Source organism: Pleurodeles waltl, chromosome 4_1, assembly GCF_031143425.1.
Source record: "Pleurodeles waltl isolate 20211129_DDA chromosome 4_1, aPleWal1.hap1.20221129, whole genome shotgun sequence".
NCBI lineage: Eukaryota > Metazoa > Chordata > Amphibia > Caudata > Salamandridae > Pleurodeles > Pleurodeles waltl.
Window position 1 is genome coordinate 843,218,597 of NC_090442.1, and position 22,769 is coordinate 843,241,365.

Sequence of the window (22,769 nt, forward strand, 5' to 3'; positions counted from 1 at the left end):
CCCAGTTGGCCTCTAATGCAGAGATTGCAAATAACACCTTGCAACTCTGGTCTACTTCTGCCTTAGATGCTTTCATCCCAGATAGACAGGTCTTGGGGAAAAAAACATGCTGCCCCTTTGTTTACTGAGACCCTTGTCTTTGCTAAAAAAACACTGTAAGGTATTAGAATGTTCCTATGGGAAAGTGTATGAGCGTTTACTTAAAATTCAATAAAAAGCAGCTATTAAATCCTACCAGGTAATCAAGAAATCCAGGGCAGAATACTTTACTACCAAAACCAGCAGCAGTAACAACACTGCGAAATAAATTTTTAGCTAAACAGTCTCTCAAAACCAGTGCTCTTTGCAAACCCTATTGAAGCCTCCAGTGTACACTACAATAAACTGTCAAACTATTTTACTAGCAAGATAAGGGACTCCTATTCATACTTTCCTCCTGTCACCTCCAGTGCAAGGTCTGATGACTCAACACTGATAGTGGACAACATGCCTTTGACCCTGCTAAATTTGATGCCCTCCTCTATGTCTGCATGTCTTTCTAAACTCTAACCAGTCAATCAAAATCTGGTTCACCCTAACATCCACTTAAACTCGATCATTTCCACAAAGTGCAGGACCTGCTTCTTTCTCCCTGTCTTGAATTGGTCAATCTTTGTGCACCGCTTCTGTGTCAGGCACATGGAACCCTTCCTCAAGAAACCTTCTTTGGACACCTCTAAGCTTGAAAATGTTCGTCCCATTTCTCTCCTATCTTTTCTCGCTAAGGTAATGGAGCAATACATCCATAGCATTCTAATTAAGGCCCATATTTATACTTTTTTAGCACCGCATTTGAGTCATTTTTTGACGCAAAAGCGGCGCAAAGTTACAAAATACAGCTGTATTTTGTAAGTTTGCGCCGCGCTAAAAAAGTATAAATATGGGCCTAAGTTCTTAGAAGACAATCATATCTTGGACTTGTCTCAAAATGGCTTTAGGCCTGCACATGGCATGGAATCCACACTCCTTGTGCTTTCCGAGCAACTTTGCAGTGCCTTGGATGAAGGCAGATTCTTTGCCCTGGTACTGCTCGATTTGAGTGCCTCATTTGATATGGTGTCTCATAAAATCTTGCTGGAGCTCCTACAGGACTTTAGCATGGGAGGGGCCACTTTGTCCTGGTTCTCCTCCTTCCTATCAGAGCATTCCATTCGGGTTATTTCCTCTCAGCATAGTTCCAAATCTCACGCTCTCCACCATGGGGATCCTCAGGACTCTTCACTGAGCCCTACCTTGTTTAACATTTATGAAGGAAAGTTCCCCTTAATGTATGGTCACCCCTGACAATTCCCCCAAGTGCTGATGGGAATGACTCTGTTAGTGCCCTGGACGCCTGCTAACCAGGTCCCAGTGCCTGTGCTCTCTCCCTAAATTGATTTGTCAACATGGTGATTCCCTGATTAGCAAGACCTTACCCCCTTATAAGCCCCTAGTAAATGGCACACAGGGTACACAGGGCATAGGTGGTAAAGGGGTCCCCAGGGTTGCAACACATGTTTGTGGCACCCTGGGTGACCAATACGAATTGCTAATGGCAGGCCTGCCATTCCAGACTGTCAGAGCGAAGCAAACTGCTTGAGTTTGACTGTGCCTGCACCATGAGTGGCACAGTCCAATGCACTACCTTACATATATATCAGACACCCCTAAGGAAGGCCTCTGCAACACAGGAGGCAGGGTGCATTATATTTAAGGTGCAGGCACACAAGCACAAGCTTATATGTCTCTATAGCATCCTTTCCATTAAGGTACACTATAAGTGCAGGCCGCTCCATTGGATAACATGGAACGTAAGGCCAGGCAGACCCGGGCTGCTAGCTCCATTATGGTAACACCTAGATATGTTACGTTTGGTGTCAAACAACTTGCTTTCTCTCCCCTAACACAAATGTGGTCTTGAGGGATGGCTGGAATGCACCCAGGTGACATGCTAGAGGTTGCCTACCTGTTTGCCACACTTATTTGTGCTCTGGCTAGTGAGCTCATGCTTTTTCCTGTGCTTGCTACTGCCAAGACAGGTTTCTGTCTTCCTGGCAGGCAGCGTGGGTACTCTCAGGAATCAGGAACAAAGGCAGAGGCAGGAAGGAGGTCCCACCTCCTGCCTCCCAGCTGGGCTTGTGAATAGAACCATCAGGGTGGTGAGCTCCAAAGGCTTCACTGCCCCTGATTGCCATGTGTGCTGTCCCACTGTGGAGGAAACAGCCATCCCCTTACCCCAGACACATGTGCTCATGGAAACCTGCATACCCGCTGCAAGCTGACCACACCTCTAGGATGAGGAGCCCAGTCTGTGCACTAAATTTACATTTCTGCCATCTTAGGAGTGGCAGAATAGAGGGGTCTGGGTAGCTAAAGGTGACCCGTCGCACCGGATGTGGTCACCTCAGGGGCGGATTAGCTGTAGGAGCTGGCTGCCCATTTGCCACTAGTCTCCACACCCCTAAATCCAGGAATTAAGGGACATCCCTGACCCCAGAACCTCAGTTCTGACTGACTAACTTCAAAGAAGGACCAAGACAAAAGGGGAATACTCTGTCTCAGAGGAAACAGACTAGGAACTGCCTGAACGACCCTTGTACTTGGCTGAAACTCATCACTCCAGACCAGAGGGACCCTTGTGGAAGCCAGAAGCACCCACAGACTCCCCTGGACTGGTGGCACAAGTCCCCTGCAATCTGCAGGTAAAAACACCCGTAGGATCTGAAGTTTCACTAGGCATCAAGTCTGTCATGGGATCTTCAAAAGCCAGGTGGTCCAGTGTCTTCTGAGAGTTGTAGTTCCACCTGCCTTTAAGTGTCAGGCCACTATACCACTCCCTTGAGCCCTAGGAAGTTCCCAAAGGATTTCTGCACCTTTACTGCTGCCAAGGCTTGTTGGTTGCCATCCCCACACTTGACACTGCAGGTGCAGGGCACAGCATGCAACCTGCATCCGACATCTGCATCCCAGCCCTAGCTGAGATTTTGCATCCCTTTGTCAGCACTGTTGTGTAAGCAGTTGCATCAGCACCAGTGTGAATCCTGTTCAGCAACACGGACAGCCAGGTCAACTCAGCACCCAGACCCCACGGATCAGGTAGAAGTGAATTGATGTCTGTGACCTAGTCTCAGTCTAGGCACAACCTTAACCCAGCATGGGTTCCCCACAGCTCGACCTCCAAGTGGTTGTTTGTCACCAGTGGCTTCCTGACATTGACTTCAATGAGAGTCCTGTTCAGCACCATGGACAACGAGGACAACTCTGCACCCAGACACCACAGGCCAGGCAAAACTGCACAGACCGTCATGCTCTGGCCCTATGGGCTGCACAACCTAAACCCCAAAAGGGTTCCACGCAACTCGCCTTCTAAGTACGTTTTTGCAACTAGTGATATTTTCTCCATAGACTTCAATGCAACATTTAAATGCCAGTTCTGCTGTGATTTAATATTGCTTCTAAAATCTATAACTCCGTTTATAATGATTCAATTCTGTTTGTTTTGGTGTCTAAGTTAAGATAAAAATAAGCTCTGTTTTCGTAAATTGTTGTTGGATTTCTTTCGAGTCATGTCATTTACATTACGTCCATGTTGGTGCTGTGAAATGCTTAACACCTGTTCTTCTAAGTAAAGCCTGACTGCTCTTTGCTACACTACCAGGACTGAGCTAAAGATTTTCTAGTGTGAATCCAAGGACCATCTTTGGGGTACTGAGAGAGTATTAAATGGTGAGGACTATCCCCTACCTCACATAATACTCCACATTTAGGTAATAAGATCCTTGGGGCTGATGCTGCTATGGTATGCAGATGATACTCAGCATGTGCTTTCACTCTTGGAAAACCCAACGCAAGGCATGGCCAATTTTTAAAAAGGAATGCTTGCTGTTACAGAGTGGATAAACAACAACTGCAATGACTCAACGCAAACAAAACTGAAATACTTCTGCTAGGCAAACAAGCCGGCTCTTGGAGCGACCACTGGTGGCCTTCTTCCCTCGGGCCTCCCCCCAACCCAACTTTTTAATCAAGAACATGGGAGTTTAGATAGATAATACTCTGGCCTTTCAGGCCCAAGCCAATTCGGTTGCAGGCACCTGTTTTGGGCTTGTGAGAAGCCCTAAATCCAGTTTGGGCTTTTTCGATCCTTACACTCAACAATCTTTCATTCAGGCAGTAATTCTGTCCCCGTTGCACTATTTTAACATCATATATTTAGGAGCCAACAAATCGGTTACCAGTAGGCTCCAGTTGTCCCAGAACGCGGCAGCTTGACTGCTATTCTCCATACCTAAGGTTTGTTCAACATCTGGTCATCTTCGTAGGTTACATTGGCTCCAATGAACCAGCACATTACTTCAGGACTCTCTGTATTGCCCATAGGATTCTTCACTCCCAGGGGACCCCGATCCTGAGCAACCTCATCTTATCTTTCCCGTCTACACGATCTCTGCGCTCTGCCTTTGTCCTTAGTAAAGTGAACTACATGTGCCCAGGGGCTCTAAATTACATGCTACTGGTGGGCCTGCGGCAATGATTGTACCATCCGCTTCAGTATCCCCTTAAACGTGACTGAGGCCTACCATTGCAGAGCCTGTGTGTGCAGTTTTAAACTGCCATGTCGGCCTGCAAGCTACCCGTCTTGCCAGGCCCAAACTTTCTTTTTTAAAACATATAAGTCACCCCTAAGGTATGCTGTGGAGAGTCCAAAGGCAGGGTCAGTGTAAAAATTAGGAAATGCAGTTTTAAGTTTTACATGTCCTAGTAGTGAAAAACTCTTAAATCCTATTTCACTATTGCAAGGCCCATCTCTCCCGTGGGATAACATTGAGATTGCCTTATTACATTTTATAAGTGTAATTTCCAATTGGTGGGACCCCCAAGTTTGGCATCCCTGGAATCACAATTTAAAATCCCAACTTGTAGTGAAGTTGGGTTTTAAATTGTAATTCTGAAAATGCCACTTTTAGAAAGTTGCCATTTTCTCACGTTAACCATCTAGTCCCTTCTGTCTGTCTCTGAATGCACGTCTGGGTGGGTGACAGAAGGGCTCTTGAGCATTCCCTCCAGATAGCCACACACCAGCCGTATCGACAACAATGCAGCACATCCTCTGCTCCACGCATCGAGCCCAGTCGATGACGCAACAAGATACTATTTTAGTGGGACAAGGTTGGTCTCTGTATCCGACCCATGCTCAATCTCAGTCAGCCTGACTTTTCAGATTTGACAATATCTATCATGGCCAGATAGCCCCAGTGGGCGCTTTAAGCTTTTAAGCACTACTACTGAGTTTATTCTTTAAAAAATAATTTCTTGGCTTCTAATTATTGGATTTTTGTCATACTGTTCTTGCTCTGTTCATTAAGTTAAGCTCTATTTTTTTAACTTGGCGTGGACTATTTTTCTGAGGTGTTTTCTTATGGTCTGTAACTGACTTACCCTGACTAGGATTGCGGTCCATACTTGGACGCGGTGCATGCTTCTGCCAACTAGAGAGCCAATTTCTAACAGTATGCATCACAGATAATTGGTGAGCCAGAAATGTATGAAAGCAAACAAAACAGTTGAAAATAGCTTGACTTATACTAAAGGATTTACTCAAGTCACTGTAATATGAAGCGTTGGGATCTAGCCAGATAAATCTAATTTCTGATACATTCATGTTTTACTTGAACATATTATAAACCACAGGCCAGGCCTAAAAAATTGTGGCAGAGTAATGTGCTAATATATGATTATTATTTAGCTTTTCCACTAACAATGATTAGATTTCTGGATATTTTCAGTCTTTACTTAAACTGCTCAATGTGAAACTACAGCTTCCAGGATGTTTTGTAGCTAAAAGGTGAAATGGGGTGTGCCCTGAGCATTGGCTCTAAGACCCTCACAAATCCCTCTGCAGTCTTTAAAAGTTCTAACAGTAAGGGCCTGAGTCAGATAGGTAGCTTACACATTTGAGTAATTTACATATTTGAGTAAAGCTAATCCCTTTTGCCTATTCATAAAATCCAAGTGCAAGTTACTACTAAAAGAAATAGTAAGTCCAGCATCACAATTGGTCAACTACAGGTACTGCAAAACTTTCCCATTGAAAATAATGGGGGTAGGGAATTAAAATGAAACCCCACAGGGAGTAATGTTATAATAAATTATCTTTTTTAAATAGTAAAAAATGTTTTAAAAATATATGGTAAAAATATACAAACACTACATATTTATTATTCAGTCACAAAATATGGGGATACCCTATTTTGAATGTACAAGTTAACTTAACAATAATGTGTATTAAAATACAACAACATTAATTTTAATTAATGTTGTAGATCACTTTTAATAATTCTTAAAGCATAAAGAAAAAAGTATTTAGGTGGGAATTATTTTTTTCATTTAAACTTCACGAAACTAATTGTCACTTAGTTCAATATATTTCCATTAATTAAATATTTATTTCAAAATGAAGTTAATAGTGCTATAGCATTTGTATTTGTTTCTAAAATTAAAATAAATATATCAAATGGATTTACATTAATTTTTACAAAAAAAAATTAATACTCATTTTCAAGTTGAATACATTTGTATTTAGTAAGAGTTCTAAAGGGCATCAAAGCCTCCTACAAGGCATCCCAGCACTAGGAACCTGCCTGGAAGACGTGCTTACCAAGTAAAAGAGTTAGAATAATCAGGATTTATGGTGTTTTCTAAAGATTGCTTCGCCGCTCCTTCGGAGATGAAGAGGCAAGCCGTTCCAGAGGTTAGGGCCTAGGTAACTTTATTGATTTGAGGTACCATGGTTACCGGGAAGTCAGATGAGCGAAGGGTTTTCTTAGGGATGTATTCCACGTTTAAATTTGGGAGATAGTTTAGGCCTGTGTTAGAAAATACTTATAACACTACACCCCACAGCTCATTAACTCAACAGCACATGCACCATCAACAACTCAATAAAAACACAGTAAAGAGAAGCACAGGAAAGGCAACACATATTTACACAAGAACACCACACAAAACAACACAAAACAAAGCAACACAAACTAAAACAATAAAAACACAGCACACCCCCACATCGCACAACAGCACATCAATTAAGAACAAAAAAAACACAAAAACAATTCAATATCGAGCAACACAGTCAAAACAGTAGCACAATACAACAAAACACAACAGCAACGCAAAAACACAACAATAACTATGCAAAAACACAAAAAGAAAATTACAGGACATACATAATGCATGTACAACTCAACAAACCAATACCCTAACAAAATAATTGTACCAACAGGACAACTACAACATAACATGGTGTGTGTTTCTTGTATATCAGATTGCATTTTTGTGATGTGTTTTTTTTAAACTCTTGTTTTATGTGGTGGCAGTGTTTTTGTTGTGTTGTCGTGGTGTATTGATTTTCTTATGTGCTGTTGTGGCATTATGTGGTTATTTTTGCGCTGGTCTACTTTTGAGATGTTTTTGGCTTCAGCTGGGATTCCTTCCATGTTAAGTATAATAATTCAAGGTCTCCTTGTTACAAGTAAGTGATATGTGTTTGTAAACGTTTTGTGTATTCAGGGAAGAGGTGCGTTGGCAATGCGTGTATCTGTATTTGGTATATACATTTATTTGAATCTTGGTTTGGACTTGGAGTGTATGTTTGATAGAATGCACATTATTTACATCAACGTGTAAGTGAATGAGACTGGTAATATGGAAATTAGACATTCGTTTCTTGATCTATGATTATGGCCACTAGTCGCCAAAAGCAACTCTGGCATAATGGCAGTAGTTGTTTCTGCGCTTATAATGCCGTTCTTGGAATTATGGTGGTAATTCTTAGCTTAATGTTCATATTCCTTGACAGAACGTAGTCCTCTCATGGCATGATCATGCTCTTCAGTAACACATTGCTAACAATCACAATGATATAGTGACTGTAATTATTGACATACTGATGACGACCACGAAAAGATGGTGCTCATTTCTGCATAATGCATGCACTAACATAGTGGTGTCAATTCTTTGGAAATTATGATCATTGTTGACCTGATGGTCCTATCCCTAGTGTGATGCATGAAATGTTATTGAAATTGTCATTCCTGCTGAGGCCCCGTTTTATCAGATTGATCTAACTTGTCTGCATCCATCCATGCACTTATTCACTCATCCAGCCATCCGTATATGTAGACACTCACTTAATCAACCATTTATCTGTGCGCTCCCTCACACATTCATTATCCATGCTTTCATTCACACATTTATCCATTCGTGCACCTACTTATCATTCTAAGCGTTCTCACATTCACACATACAGCCTTGATAATCATTGAAAAAGCAGGCCATATACGTTGGATTAGCTGATGCGTGATTCATATGAAGCATGATGTGATGTAAGCAGCAGATAATGTACATTTAAAATCTAAAAATCCTGGGAGTCGATGACTAGATGGAAATGGAAATGTACTGAAGCAGTGTGGAAAGCTATACTGTTTTTATTGTTTCTATTCTAGATATTTTACTATACATTCTTTGTACTGAAGCTAATTTCAACAATAAAGTGTTTTACTAATATGTGTAAAAGGACCACCCATTCCCATGTCGAGTTACTAGATATACAATTAGACACAACCCTGGGTGTGCAGGGGAGTGCATTACTTGCCCATAAAGAAAACAGCAATGTCATAATTAAGATAGCCTGACTCGTGGTTGTGCAAAGGTAAGGTTTCATTCAGTAAAAAAGCACTGCATAGGTACATCCAACAGTATTGAGGGGAACAGGCGCAATTACTGTGTGCCACACTTGTCATTTTTGTGGCAAAAATAAAAAGTGACAGCACATTTTTGTTTTAATTTACCATATGTGAATGTAGCGCAAACAACATGAGTGAAAAAAGGAAAAACTACAGCATTGCATATTCACTTCATTATGCTACCTTATGATCTAATGAGTAACTTGTGTGGCTTATAAGGCAAAAGCCAGATTCTGTGCCCTCATAACATATTTGCATCGAAAACAGTGAGAGATGCCTGCCAACATCCACCAAAACATGTTGGTGGTTTAACTAGAAATTCACCAACAACCAAAAGTGGTAAGCCAGGTGATCAGTATAGGGAAAGATGCGGAGGACATTGTGACGCAAAGGGTTAATTAGCTTGAACAGTGTAGATGAGCGTGATGCCTGCCGAAGCCAGAGCAACGTGGAAGAAATTCACGATGTTAGCTTTCAAGCTTGTTTTCTTTGGACATTCCGTAGATAAACGTATTCGCAGCTGCATGTGTGAGAAACATGCTGTGAAGGAGATTCAGTCTCAACCTTGAGAACGAGACCACAGTAAAAGATGGAATGAAAACAATGGCCAGGGAATGGCAAGGCAGCCAAGAGACATGTACTGAGAACATCGCTAGAAAATACTGGAAGGGGATAGAATCCAAGCTTCAGGTTATTTAAACACTGAAAGGTGGGTGAGGGAATTGAAGCTCGCAGATGGAGTTGCGAAACTGTCATCTTCAGATCCAGACCTGCCTCCCTGTTTTGCTGTTCGAAGACCGTGACGCTCGAGGGGGAGAGAGGTCCAAGAGGGCGGTAGAGGGCTTCCCAGCATTTCGTGGACTAAGTTAAGTATCACCTAGGGATGAAAGGCTTTTGCTTCTCTGCTCTATTATTATGATTGATTATTATGCTTGCACTATGTTTATAATCTGAGGAATTCAGCTCGTTCATAGTTTTTTTTATTACTGAACATCGTAGAGTGAGTCTGATACAGTAATTGAAATATGCATTTTAGTGTGCAGTAAATCAAAGCTTATCTGAAGTATTCAACTCGTTTATAATCTGCTGCCTGAACATCATAGTGTATCACATTTTGGTATACAGTTATTCCAAGTTTATATCTGTCAATGAACTCTTTGCTCAGATGTATACATAGATGCTCTTTGTGGTGTACTTATATATAAATAGATGATTTTTTTTATCGCTATTCTTATTCTGTCAATGAACCCTTTTGCTCATACGTATACATAGATGTTCTTTGTAGTGTACTTAGATATGAATAGATGCTTTTCATTGCTATTCTTATTCCACTATTGTTGATGTGCTAAATGCCTGCATTTACCTGAAATTCTAGTAAAGCTAAATTGTATTCATAATTGGCGTGTGGTCCTTCATTGAGCGTCCTTATTGACTTATGCCGAACAGGTGTCAACCAGCCACCTGGATAAGACACCAGGCATCAAATGTTTCTTCTTTACCATTACTGTATGTTAAATAATAAATCAGGAAGTCAGAGGCTGAGCACATGTGATTTTATTTAAGTGGCAATACCAACAAGCATTTGCAGTGCAATGTGTCTCACCTTTGCTCAAGTTAGAGATATTAGCGTTGTAAACTCCTAACCAGACTTTTCTTGCCACATAAATTGAAACTGAAAAGTAATACAGTTTCACATAAACAAGCCGATTCGAAGCGCCACGCCCTAAGTGTGAAGGAGACACACAAAAGGAAAAAGAAGTTTGCTCGCAGTCAAACGTACCTGCAAAAGGGCAAGTAGCAATATAACAGGGTCAATGTCCAAGCCAGTGACCAAACCGCCCCAAGGAGGGACAAACATAAAGCACTTACCAATGATAACAAAGGATTTATGATGGGCAAGCCCATTAACTAGCAATAGTGATGGACGTGAGGTGGGCATGGCTAAAAGCCCAATGTTAGAAATAGGGTCTCTGGTTGGCAGTTAGTTTGCACTCTGTACAAGCAGGGACCCTCACTCTAGTCAGGGCCAAGGAGAAACACACCTGGTTAACCCCCACTCGCCCCCTTGGTAGCTTGGCACGAGCAGGAAGGCTTATTCTAGAAGCAATGTGTAAAGTATTTGTACCAACACACACAGTCATACAGTGAAACCACTACAAAATGGACACCACACCAGTTTAGAAAAATAGGTAATATTTATCTAAATCAAACAAGACTAAAACAACAAAAGTTCAACATACACAAGTCAAAATATGAATTTTCAAAAAAATAAGAAAACAACGGGTGAGTGTGCGTCAGAAAAGTCTGCGATGCATCGATTCCTTACTCACAAGTGAAGCTGTGCGTAATTTTCTTCTCCGGTCGGGTTGGTGGTGCATCAATTTATGGACAGGGCACCTCAGATCCATGCAGGTTCACGATGACTTTGACACCCAAGGACGATGCGTTAGATATCGGGTTACACTGTGTTAGAAAACTGCGCTGTGTGTGCTTTGCATCATTATCAGCAGCCGCAAGCGGGTGTTGCGTTATTTCTCCAGCCGCAATGCATCAGTCTCCCAGCTACAATACAGGTGGAGTGTTGATTTCAGCCACGAAGCAGGTGACGTGTCGTTTATTAGCCCCATTGCAGATGGTGCATCAAACATTTCCCTGCATGGAGTTCTGTGTGTGGATTTTAGCTCTTGTTCTGCCAACTTCACCTTTCAAGGGCCCAGGTACTGGATAGGGCACCACTTGGCAGGGCAGGAGTCTACGCAGAGAGTCCAGCTGCTGGCCGAGGAAGTCTTTGATGGCCCTGAGACTTCAAAACAGGAGGCAAACTCCGTTCAGGCCTTGAAGATTCTTCTTCAAGCAGGAATGCACAGCAAAGTCCAGTCTTTGTCCCTGTAATAAAGATGAACTCCAATTGCTTGAAAGTAGGTTCTTTATTGAAAGTACCTTACCCACTGCACAGCAAGACAGCTTCTCTCCAACAGCTCTTCTCCACTCTCAGAATTCTCTTCCCCAACACTCTAATCTGACATCATGTGTGACATCAGACCTCCTGCACAGAATTACCCTCAGTGCTCAACCTACCACACACCTTCCCTTTAACAAATAAAACAAAAAAACAAAAAAAATAACTAAATGTGACTAGATAAATTTTAAAAAAAATCTTAGAACTAAGATTAAAAACTAGAATGCACATTTCAACATCTTTTTGAAACCACCACACAATTAAGATTCCATACTCTCCCATCCTTGACCTTCACTGCATTCCTAAACAACTTTCTCACCTCAAATGGACCCAAAAACCTGCTTCCACTTTTACACAGTACAGGTTGTTTCACCAGAATTTCATCCCCAACTTTCACATCAATCACACATGTGTTTTTCCTATCATCAAAGTATTCTTTTCTCTTTTGAACACATCTCTTTTCCTGTTCTTCTTTCTCCCTCTTGTACCTCCAAGTTACACCATCATTCTTTCCCCAACTCACCCATCCAGGTGCTAATAACGTATTGGCTTTTCGTCCTCTAAACAATTAAAAAAGAACATTACCTGTAGTAGTATGGGGAGTGACCCTATATGCATGTAAAAAGTTTTTTAGACCGTCCTTCCAATTCCTATTTGCTGCAACCTCTAACTGTATGCACTCCTTAACACATTTGTTAAACCTTTCAATTGTCCCATTTCCTTGTGCTCAATTCCATTCTCGTTAAGATAATTCTCCATTTCTCTTGACACAAATTGGGGACCATTATTGGTCACAATGGCATTCGGAAATCCTTCACGTCCAAAGATCTCACTCAAGAGGTCTAATATTTTCCGGGTCTCCATACTACCGCTGACACACAATTCAGCCCACCTGGAGAATTGATCTATCACTAATAGAATATAACTACATCCACCTTTTGTATGAATGAGTCCAACAACATCAACTGCTATAACATCGCACGGTTTCTGCGAGACTTCCCGAATGCCCATAGGTGGTACCCTGACTTTATATATCTTGTCACTGTTGCAACAATCAATACACTCTCTGATTTTCCTCTCAATCATAATGTCCACTCCTGGCCACCAATAATTGAGACAAATTCTCACTTTCGTTTTACTCATTCCTTGGTATCCTTCATGTCCCAGCTCCATTATTTTCTCCCTCAAACTTGCTGGAACCACTAAACTTGACCCACGCAACAGAACACCATCTTCCACTGATAGTTCCTCTTTTATTTTCCAATAGCTCTCCAACTCCCTCTTACACTTTGCATTCTTGTTCCAACTGTCACTTAGGCTACAACACACACTCTGTAAAATGGAATCCTCTCCAACTGCTTTAACCCATTCTTCACGTCCAACAATACCATCATTTATACTACATACACTCACTACATCATCCATAACTTTTCCCTCACACTCTTCTGTTTCTGTACTGAGCCTTGACAAACAATCTGCTATCCTGTTAGTCGAACCCGGAACATAATGTACCTTGAAAGCAAATTCTTGCAAACTAACTACCCACCTCCTAAGCCTGCTTCAAACAGTGTGAAGGACCTTTCTTGTGAACACTTCTACTAGAGGTTTATGATCAGTGAAAATTTTTAAATTATTTTGCCACACAAAATGTTTTTGTTTGTAAATTGCCCAATGAACACTCAAAGCTTCCTTCTCAATTGTAGAGTAGTTGATTTCTGCTCCTCGTAATATTCTTGAACAATATATGATGGGTTCTAGCACTCCCTCCTCTGTTTCCTGCAACAGGACAGCAACGAGACATTTCATGCCAGCATCAGTCATTACAACACTGTCTCTTCCTGGATCAAATGATTTCAAACACTCAGCACTTGATAATTCTCTCTTGAGATTTTCAAATTCTTCCTTGCAAGCATCACTCCACACATATTCACACCCCTTCTTCAGTAAGTTACACATGTGCATAGTTTTAGATGCCAAATTTGGTAAAAACTTGGCATGAAACTCTACCATCCCAAGAAAAGACAAAAGTTCTTCTTTCTTTTCTGGATCTCTCAGCTTCAGAATATTTTCCACCAGTTCCTTCTTTGGATGCACACCATACGATGATATTTTGTGGCCCAAATAGTCGATCTCTGTTCTGCAAAAAGAAAATTTTTTACGTTTCAAAGTCAGACCATGTTCCCTTAATATAGTGAGAACTCTCCGGACTCTCAACTCATGCTCATCTTCCGTTTGACCATGTATCAAAATGTCATCATGGAAAAACTTAACTCCCGGTTCTGACCCAAACAAATTGTGCATAACACGCTGAAACACCGCTGCTGCAGATATGAGACCTAACGGCATTTTTTAAATCTGTAGGTACCAAGGGGTGTGATGAAGGTTGTAAAGTCTCTCGAGTCTTTATGTAATTTGATCTGATGGTAGACTGACGTCAAATCCAACTTGCTGAAAAAATTTGATCCATCTCCGTTATATTTGGTAACGGAAACTGGTCGCTGACCACACATTTATTCAGATTCCTCAGATCCACACATAATCTGATTTCTCCCGTCTGTTTGCGAGCCACTACGATCGGAGAAACCCATTCAGAGGCTTCAACCGGCTCAATAATTTCCTCATTACACAACCTCTTTATTTCTTGCTCGACATCATTTTTCATTGAGATAGGAATCTGTCTTACTTTGGCCACCATGGGTATTGATCATCTTTTTACTCTAATCCGATGAAAATAATGTTTTAAACAACCAAGTTTGTCACTGAATACTTCACTGTATTCTTTTATAAATTAAGGGAGGTCGGAAACATTTTCTGTAACTGTGCAGACGTTCTGAAGGCTCTTAACCAAATCATCTTTCAACATGACTGGAGTAGACAAATTTGGATCCAAAATAACTTTTAAGTCTCTTTGATGCGGCCAGCTCAAAACACTATCTCCTTTGACAGGAACATAGATCTTCCCAACAATGGTGTTAGTTTTGAATGTTATCTCTGACCCAAAGTACCCTTTTAAGTCAATACTCATTCCGCCATAGGCACCAGGAACAACATCAGGTTATTTTAACTGTACTTTATGACTAAATTGTTCATCTAAAATGTCACTTGACAACAGGGTTAACCAGGCTCCAGAGTCAAATAACACTTCACTAGATACACCCAGAATTGTAATGATATCCTTCAGATACTTTTTTTTTGAGTGACAAGTAGAAATAGACAGGATGCAATCTTCCACCATTTTGACCGACATCTGACTTTAAGAAGACCTACAACATTTGGCGAAGTGTCCCTTTTTGTTGCATAACCTACAAATCATGTTGATGGCTGGACATTTCTTATAAGATGCATAATGACCTATATTGCCACACCGGTAACATTTCCTGTCCTTGTATTTGGACCACTGCTCTTGTTGAGTTTTGTCTTCACTTTTCTCACAATCTCCTTCCTTTTTAGGACTCTCTTTTTTCATTGTAATTTTATTGATTGATAGATTTCTCCCCTTTTCTAATTCCTCCACACAAGCCAAAGTGTGTTCCACTCTTTTAGCCAAAGCGACAACTTCATGAAGAGGTGGATCATCTTTGCTCCATAGTTCTTCGCTCACCTTATCACTTGAGCACTTTAACATGAACTGGTCCCTGATACTCTCCTGAATGGTCACTCCAAATTTGCACTTGGAAGCTAGTTTTCTTAATGCCGTTACATATTCCTCAATCGTTTCTTCTGGTTTTTGCTCTCTCATTCCAAATTGGTATCTTTCTAAAATTGTGCTGACTTTTGGGAGAAAATGCAGTTCTAATTTCTTTAAACATAATTCAAATTCATTTAAATCAGTTCCCTCATCACCTGTATCAGGAAGAGTTTCAAAAATTTCCTGACCCTCACATCCCAAACAATGCATAAGGAGGGTTGTCTTCCTTTCGTTCGATAAATTTGTTCCACATACTCTTGAGTAACGAAGGAATGTTTGGACCACATAATAGGCGGTTCCCCTTGCACCGTTAGAAAAAAAGGTGGTGGTGAAATATTCTGCATTTTTGATGACATTTTTAAATATGTGTACATCAAAAAAAAAAAATTCTAACAAAAAAAAAAATATATATATATTTTTGTGTATAATCTTGTAGTCTATGTAAATGCAAAGTTTTTGGTTCGTTTTCAAAGGATGATTGCCCTTGTTACCATTATGGGTCCTTTCCTTTTTTTTTTTTTTTTTTTTTGGAAAGGAACAGCACATGTACTCTTACATCACTTTACACTGCATGAAACAAAAAAAAAGAAAAAAAAAAGAATTCCAAACCAAAGAGAAAAACAAAAGAGCCTTAGAAGGGAGGCACCACCTAAACCTCTACTGAGAAGCACATCAGCCCAACTAATCCAGACGGAGAGCGATTTCCCAGATATTAAAATTAAATTAAATTGGGGGAGGATAATCTGGTTTTCAATTTAAACATTGATCATTATGAGCCAGGATCTAATCCTGAAGTGACCCCCAGATTGCCTTCCCTTTCCTCCGACCACGTTTCCCCTTACGTTCGTATAGTGCCATCTCCAAGTAATATACAGACAACAATCTAGCCAGCCATTGCTGCCAGGATGGGGGTCGTACATTCAGCCAAGCAGATGATATACATATTCGATATACTGCCATGGCCACAAAAATAAATGCTCTATGTGGGCCACCCACTTCTCCAGCGACTCCTAAAACCATAATCTCTGGGGTAAGAACCAGATCATATCCCAGAACCCCTTTCAAAACGGCTTGAATACCCTCCCTCAGAGCCATTAGCTCCCCACATGTAGCCATCATATGTACAATGTCTGTTCCATGCATTCCACATCTTGGACAGTTTATTCCTGACAAACTCCCCCATTTGACAAGATGGGCTGGGGTATGGTACAGGCCAAATATGGTTTTATAGTGTTGTGCTTGCAGGGACGACAAAAGTAAAATGGAATATCCCAGCTCTAATGACCTTATAAAAATATTGCTCCCGTCCACTAACTTCTTTCCCCACCTCTCCTTGTTTTTTTCTAAATCATCAGGCTGTTCTGCCAGCAGTAACGCGTAAATCGATCTAATTGCTATATTGGGGTTAACCAAGATATCATTCAACAGTTGATTACTTCTAAATCCCTGCACACCCCCTGTTTTCCGTGTAAGAAAATCTTGTATCTGAAGATATTTAAAGAAGTCCCTTCGCTCTAAACCATACTGCTCCTGTAGATCCCCAAACGACTTGACCCCAGAATTATCAAAAAAATTCCCTAACCTCGCTATACCTAAGGAGGCCCACCTTGCCATACACCTGTCCTTAAATATTTCGGGAAGCAGTGGATTCTTCTCAATCGTGGTGTAATAATTATATCTACCAAGTCCTTTCTTTTTATACCATAATCGCCAACACTTATAGGCCACTTCCATTACCTTAAATCGTGTTTCCTTATAATATCCGGGCTCATGAAATGTTACCAAACACCCATTGGCTGCTGCTCCTATCTGCAACTCGTATATATTTGGGCAATCTTCTTCTGCGATCCCCTCTCTCTTAGAACCCCATAGTATGTGCATATACTGAAAAGCTGCAGCCATTTGATATAATTTTATATTCGGTAAGGACCACCCCCCTCTTTCTTGCCGAAGAGACATAAATTTACTTGCTCTTCTACACTTACCATAAGCCCAAATAAATCTCATAACCAATCTATCTATCTCCTTGAATCTTACATTTGTGAAACTCAGTGGTATAGCACGAAACAGATACAACATCTTTGGAAGGAAAATCATTTTCACCATATTACACCTCCCCATAATAGTCAGATGTAAATTATTCCATCTGGACATATCTTTTCTGGCTTTCCAAAGTATGGGATCCAAATTCAAGCTAACAATTTCTCCTACTTTTGGTGTAATATTTATACCCAAGTATACTACATGGTCCACCCTCCGCGTGTCCTGGACTGTCCTCCCATTAGTTGTATTTTCACTACCGGTGATCTATATAGCGCCTTTACTGCTACAATGAATTTCTTCCCTAACCCATAACGCTCCATTACACACCACAGGTAATTCCAGTTCACCCGGTCAAATGCCTTCTCTGCATCTAGTAATGCGACTGCCATAGGTTCCTCTGCTACTTCCGTAGCATCAAAGAGTGCGAGAACTCTTTGAATATGATTGGTAGTATCCCTTCCTGGGACAAACCCATGTTGCCTAGGGAAAACTAGCTTCCTTATCACCAAAGATAATCGGGCGGCCAATATTTTTGAATATATTTTCATATCACTGTTAATTAATGTAATCGGCCGATATGAAGCCGGATTTAAGAGGGGTTTCCCTTTTTTCAAAAACATTACCATATTGGCCATATCCCATGATGGGGGGCTTCCCCTCCACTCTGAACCTAGATAAATAGCTCCAGTTGCTTGAAAGTAGGTTCTTTATTGGAAGTACCTTATCCACAGCACAGCAAGACAGCTTCTCTCCAACAGCTCTTCTCCACTCTCAGAATTCTCTTCCCCAACATTCTAATCTGACATCATGTGTGACATCAGACCTCCTGCAGAGAATTACCCCCAGTGCTCAACCTACCACAGTCCCCTTTCACAGTCAGAAGCAGCAACTGCATGCCAGCCCAACAAGAACAGTCCCAGGCAGGGGCAGCACTTCTCCTCAGCTGTTCTCGTTGATAGAGGCTCCTCTTGGTTCTAGAAGTGATCTAAAGTCTGGGGTTTTGGCTCCACTACTTATACCCCTTTCGGCCTTTGAAGTAGGCAAACTTCAAAGGAAAGTCTCTGTTGTTCACAAGATCCTGCCTTGCCCAGGCCAGGCCCCAGACACACACCAGGGAGTTGGAGACTGCATTGTGTGAGGGCAGGCACAGCCCAATCCGGTGTAAGTGACTACTCCTCCCTCCACTCCAGCTCAGGTGGCGCATCAGGAAATGCAGGCTACACTCCAGCTCCCTTTGTGTCACTGTCTAGAGGAGATTCACAAACAGCTCAACTGTCAGTCTGACCCAGACAGAGAATCCACAAACAGGCAGAGACATAGAATGGTTTAAGCAAGAAAATGCCCACTCTCTGAAAGTGGCATGTTCAAACTGACAATTTAAAATCCAACTTTATCAAAAGATGTACTTTTAAATTGTGAGTTCAGAGACACCAAACTCCAAATTTCTATCTGCTCCCAAACGGACACCGCACTTAAAAGGTTATTTTAAAGGCAGCCTTCATGTTAACCTATGAGACAGATAGGCCTTGCAACAGTGAAAAACAAACTTAGCAGTATTTCACTGTTAGGACATGTAAAACCACACAGTACATGTCCCACCTTTAACATTCACTGCACCCTGCCCATGGGGCTACCTAGGGTCTACCTTAGGGGTGCCTTACATGTATAAAAAGGGAAGGTTTAGGCTTGGCAAGTGGGTACAATCACTGAAGGGGCAGGTCTGAGCCATGTTTAGAGGGCTACTAATGTGGGTTGCACAACCAGTGCTGCAAGCCCACTAGTAGCATTTGATTTACAGGCCCTGGGCACCTCTAGTGCGGTTTACTAGGGACTTACTAGTAACTCAAATATGCCAATCATGGAAAAGCCAATTACACATACACTTTACGGAGAAGCACTTGCACTTAAGCACTGGTCAGCACTGGTAAAGTGCCCAGAGTACCAAAAACAGAAAAAACAGAGTCCAGCACACAGTCAAAACATGGAAAGCAGAGCCAAAAAAGACAGGGGAGACCACGCCAAGGATGCCAGGTCTAACACCCAAATAGATAACAACACGTGGTAAAAAAGCAGCGCTTGTGCACTGCTATACTCAACCTACTAACCAGTTCCCCATCCTCTCAAAACCACTGAATGCCACCAGAGAATATGACATAGCCAGACAAACCTGGTCAGACTTCTCTGATGGCAAAGTCCCCCAGTGTCGGGCTCCTCTGATACAATTTTACATTAAAGGTCTGAGTCTGCCCAAACTGAAGCCGCAGTTCAGTAGTGGCAAAGTGATTCGTCTCTTGTACCGACCGCTTGTTGGTTCGATTATGCTACAATATCCTAAAATTGTCCACTCAAATAATGCTATGTAGGCTCACTGAAGTATGCCTTCTACTCCTTAAACCTCAAACATTGCACACTTGCAGATGGCGCTATATCCACACTTTAGGATTTAGAATTAACCTGCCACGCATGGCTCGTGGGGCCTAAAACTTTAGAATGTTGCACAGTGTAAATCTCTGCTGTTTTTCCATCTCTTTAGTGGTAGTGATTGTTCATTAGTAGCAGCAAAAACAATGTTGACATTTTATGTTTATAGACAATGAAATGGTCTGTGGTCGCTTTTATGCTATTATTAATATTTAATATACTCACTTTGTCTCGTCTGAAGAATGCAAAGATGTCAAAAGAGAAGTCTTCCGTACAATGAAGGTATTTCCGATCTATATTTTGCTTTGCTCCTCCTAAAAAACTCAAAGCAAAAAACAAGAAATCAGAATACATTCGCAACACTTGCTATTCTTCTACTCACGTTTGGTTGTATCCTATAGAGGTAGACAGTCAGAGACAAGGGTGTAACAGTCTTTTATCGTCAATAATACATATATTTATTCTAAATTAAGCCATACTGAAGGTTCTATAGAGACTCGGATAAACGATGTGCTCTTTCATGCTACCCAAACATTTCATACATACTAGGACAAGTTCCAATCAAAAAGCATGCTTCATTGTTCTTATCGAATTCATAATAGATTTTGATACATGCTTTAGTAAATGCCAGAAAATTGTTCTAATGCTGTTTTGCAATTCAAACACTGCCGTATATCTAAGTTTATTGTTCCATGCTGTTCATCCTTCTGTACACTCCATACTTCTACCAACAGCTCAGTTGTACGTGCTACTTCTAATCACATTGATTCCGGGTTGTGAAATAGCAACAAAACACAACTTCTGTACGTACAGGGAAAACAAACGTCGGCAAAGCCAATATGTTTGATGCTTGGAAAGGGCGTGCACATTCTATATAAACTGCGTCAAAGCTCTTGGGTTAGTCAATGCGTGTTTCTACTGGGGCAGGTAGGAACATCTGAAAAATGGGTGCTACAGAAAAAAGCATTGCAATCTTTGGTGAGAAACCCATTTCTCTGATCTGTTTGGCAGTGCTCGCTCCAAAGTGTTAACAGGCTACCTTACTGATTATAAACGTGTCAGCCTTCTTTAAGTGATAAACGTATAATGTGTAGAGCACAATTCCAAGATGGCCACCGTATTCATAATTGTCGGTAAGTGGAGCAGCCACAGTGACTCAAGCACTGACAAAAACATCTGGAATATGGATGCTAGAACATAAAGCAACCATTTTTGTTCTGTAGCGTCCATTTTCAAATGCTTTTGTCAGTTCTATCAGTTCTCGGTCCCACGTAATAATGCACCACCCTGCTACTGATTTGTAATGCAAAATAGTCCATGTAGCATTCCACTGGAGGCAGAATGACACCCAAATAACCAATACAAAGAAACTGAGTAAATTACTCATGTTTAGCTGATCAAAGAAGAGTTTGACAATGCCTGAAAGTATCCAGGGCAAAAAGGCCAGTTTACGAAGAAGGCGGACCCAAAGTCCCTCAGAGTAAGCATGCAGTTCAATACGTTTGCCATGCTGGTGGGAGGTGTGATGCTCCTCCGCCCAAACGGAGGAGCAGTCACTGCATTTTTATAAATAAAGACAGTAACCTGCACGCCAGTGAGTGCATTCTTGTTACCTAAAAAATAAAAGTCTTCTGCAGTAGAAATGCTGATTCATAAAACAGAGAGTTTGGAATGGACTGATTTCAGGGGAAAACAAGGTTAGCGAGTAGTGAGACACGGAGAAAAGCAAAGGGTAATTTCAGACTGAATTCAATGCCAGGAATAGTTGAAATATAAAAGGGTGTGTGGCTTCGGTGGTGTGCGCCGTGCAGGGCCTGGTTGGTGAGTGCATAAATGAATGTGACACCCACACATGCTCATATAGTGCGGCGAAAGCCACAAGCAACCTTACGCCCATTTATTTATACCCTTTGGCAGAGCCCGGCCCACAGGATAAGTGCTGCAACAAATTATAGTACAGTCCGGGTGGCCATCTACAGCTTCACCGAGCATGGAATTATAACGGGCTCCACTGCTGCTTGGGCTTTTCTGCCACTGCTGAAGCATCTGCGAAACTCAGGTAGCTCTGACAAAATGCTTCTGCAGGCAGGTCGCTCCCCGCTCCGCCATCCGCGCCACCTCCACTCCGTATCTTTTTTCCTCCTTTTTCCCCGCCGCTGCGTCCCCTGCAGCCCCTCCCACCTCCCCCTCACCCTCACTCTCTTTTTCCTTGTTTTCCCCGCCGCTCGTCCTCTGCGGCCCCTCACGCCTCCCCACTGCTCCTCACCATCTCTTTTTCCGTGTTTTCCCCACCGCTGCGTCCCCTGCGGCCCCTCCTGCCTCCTCCTCACCATCTCTTTTCCTTGTTTTCCCCGCTGCTGCATCCCCTGCGGCCCCACCCCCCCAGCCCTCTCATTCATCACGCCCTCCCTCCTCCAAACTGCCACTCCCACCCTCCCCTCTTCTTATGGTAGCTGCGACATGGTAACAGGGAGCAACCTTCGACCCTGCTTCTGCAGGCAGGTCGCTCTCCGCTCCGCCATCCGCACCACCTCTACTCCGTATCTTTTTTCCTCCTTTTTCCCCGCTGCTGCATCCCCTGCGGCCCCTCCTGCCTCCCCCTCCTCCTTACCGTCTCTTTTCCCTTGTTTACCCCGCTGCTGCGTCCCCTGCTGCACCTCCCGCCTCCCCCTCCTCATCACCGTCTCTTTTTCCTTGTTTTGCCTGCCGCTCGTCACCTGCAGCCCCTCCCGCCTCCTCCCTCCTCCTCACCGTCTCTTTTTCCGTGTTTTCCCCGCCGCTGCATCCTCTGCGGCCCCTCCCGCCTCCCCCCTCCTCCTCACCATCTCTTTTCCTTGTTTTTCCCGCCGCTGCGTCCCCTGCCACCCCACCCCCCAGCCCTCTCACTCGTCAGGACCTC

General features: G+C 42.2%; 1 protein-coding gene across 1 annotated transcript in view; it reads right to left on the reverse strand.

The window, feature by feature from the left end:
* LOC138287201 (sodium-coupled monocarboxylate transporter 1-like) overlaps nucleotides 1–22,769 on the reverse strand; it is a 566,599-nt gene that overhangs the window by 12,497 nt on the left and 531,333 nt on the right. The window contains exons 14-15 of the mRNA XM_069227561.1: nucleotides 15,084–15,489; nucleotides 13,726–13,855 (exon numbers count right to left, since the gene is read on the reverse strand). Of these exons, the coding sequence (XP_069083662.1) occupies nucleotides 13,726–13,855; nucleotides 15,084–15,489 (536 nt within the window). The remainder of the gene's footprint in view (nucleotides 1–13,725; nucleotides 13,856–15,083; nucleotides 15,490–22,769) is intronic.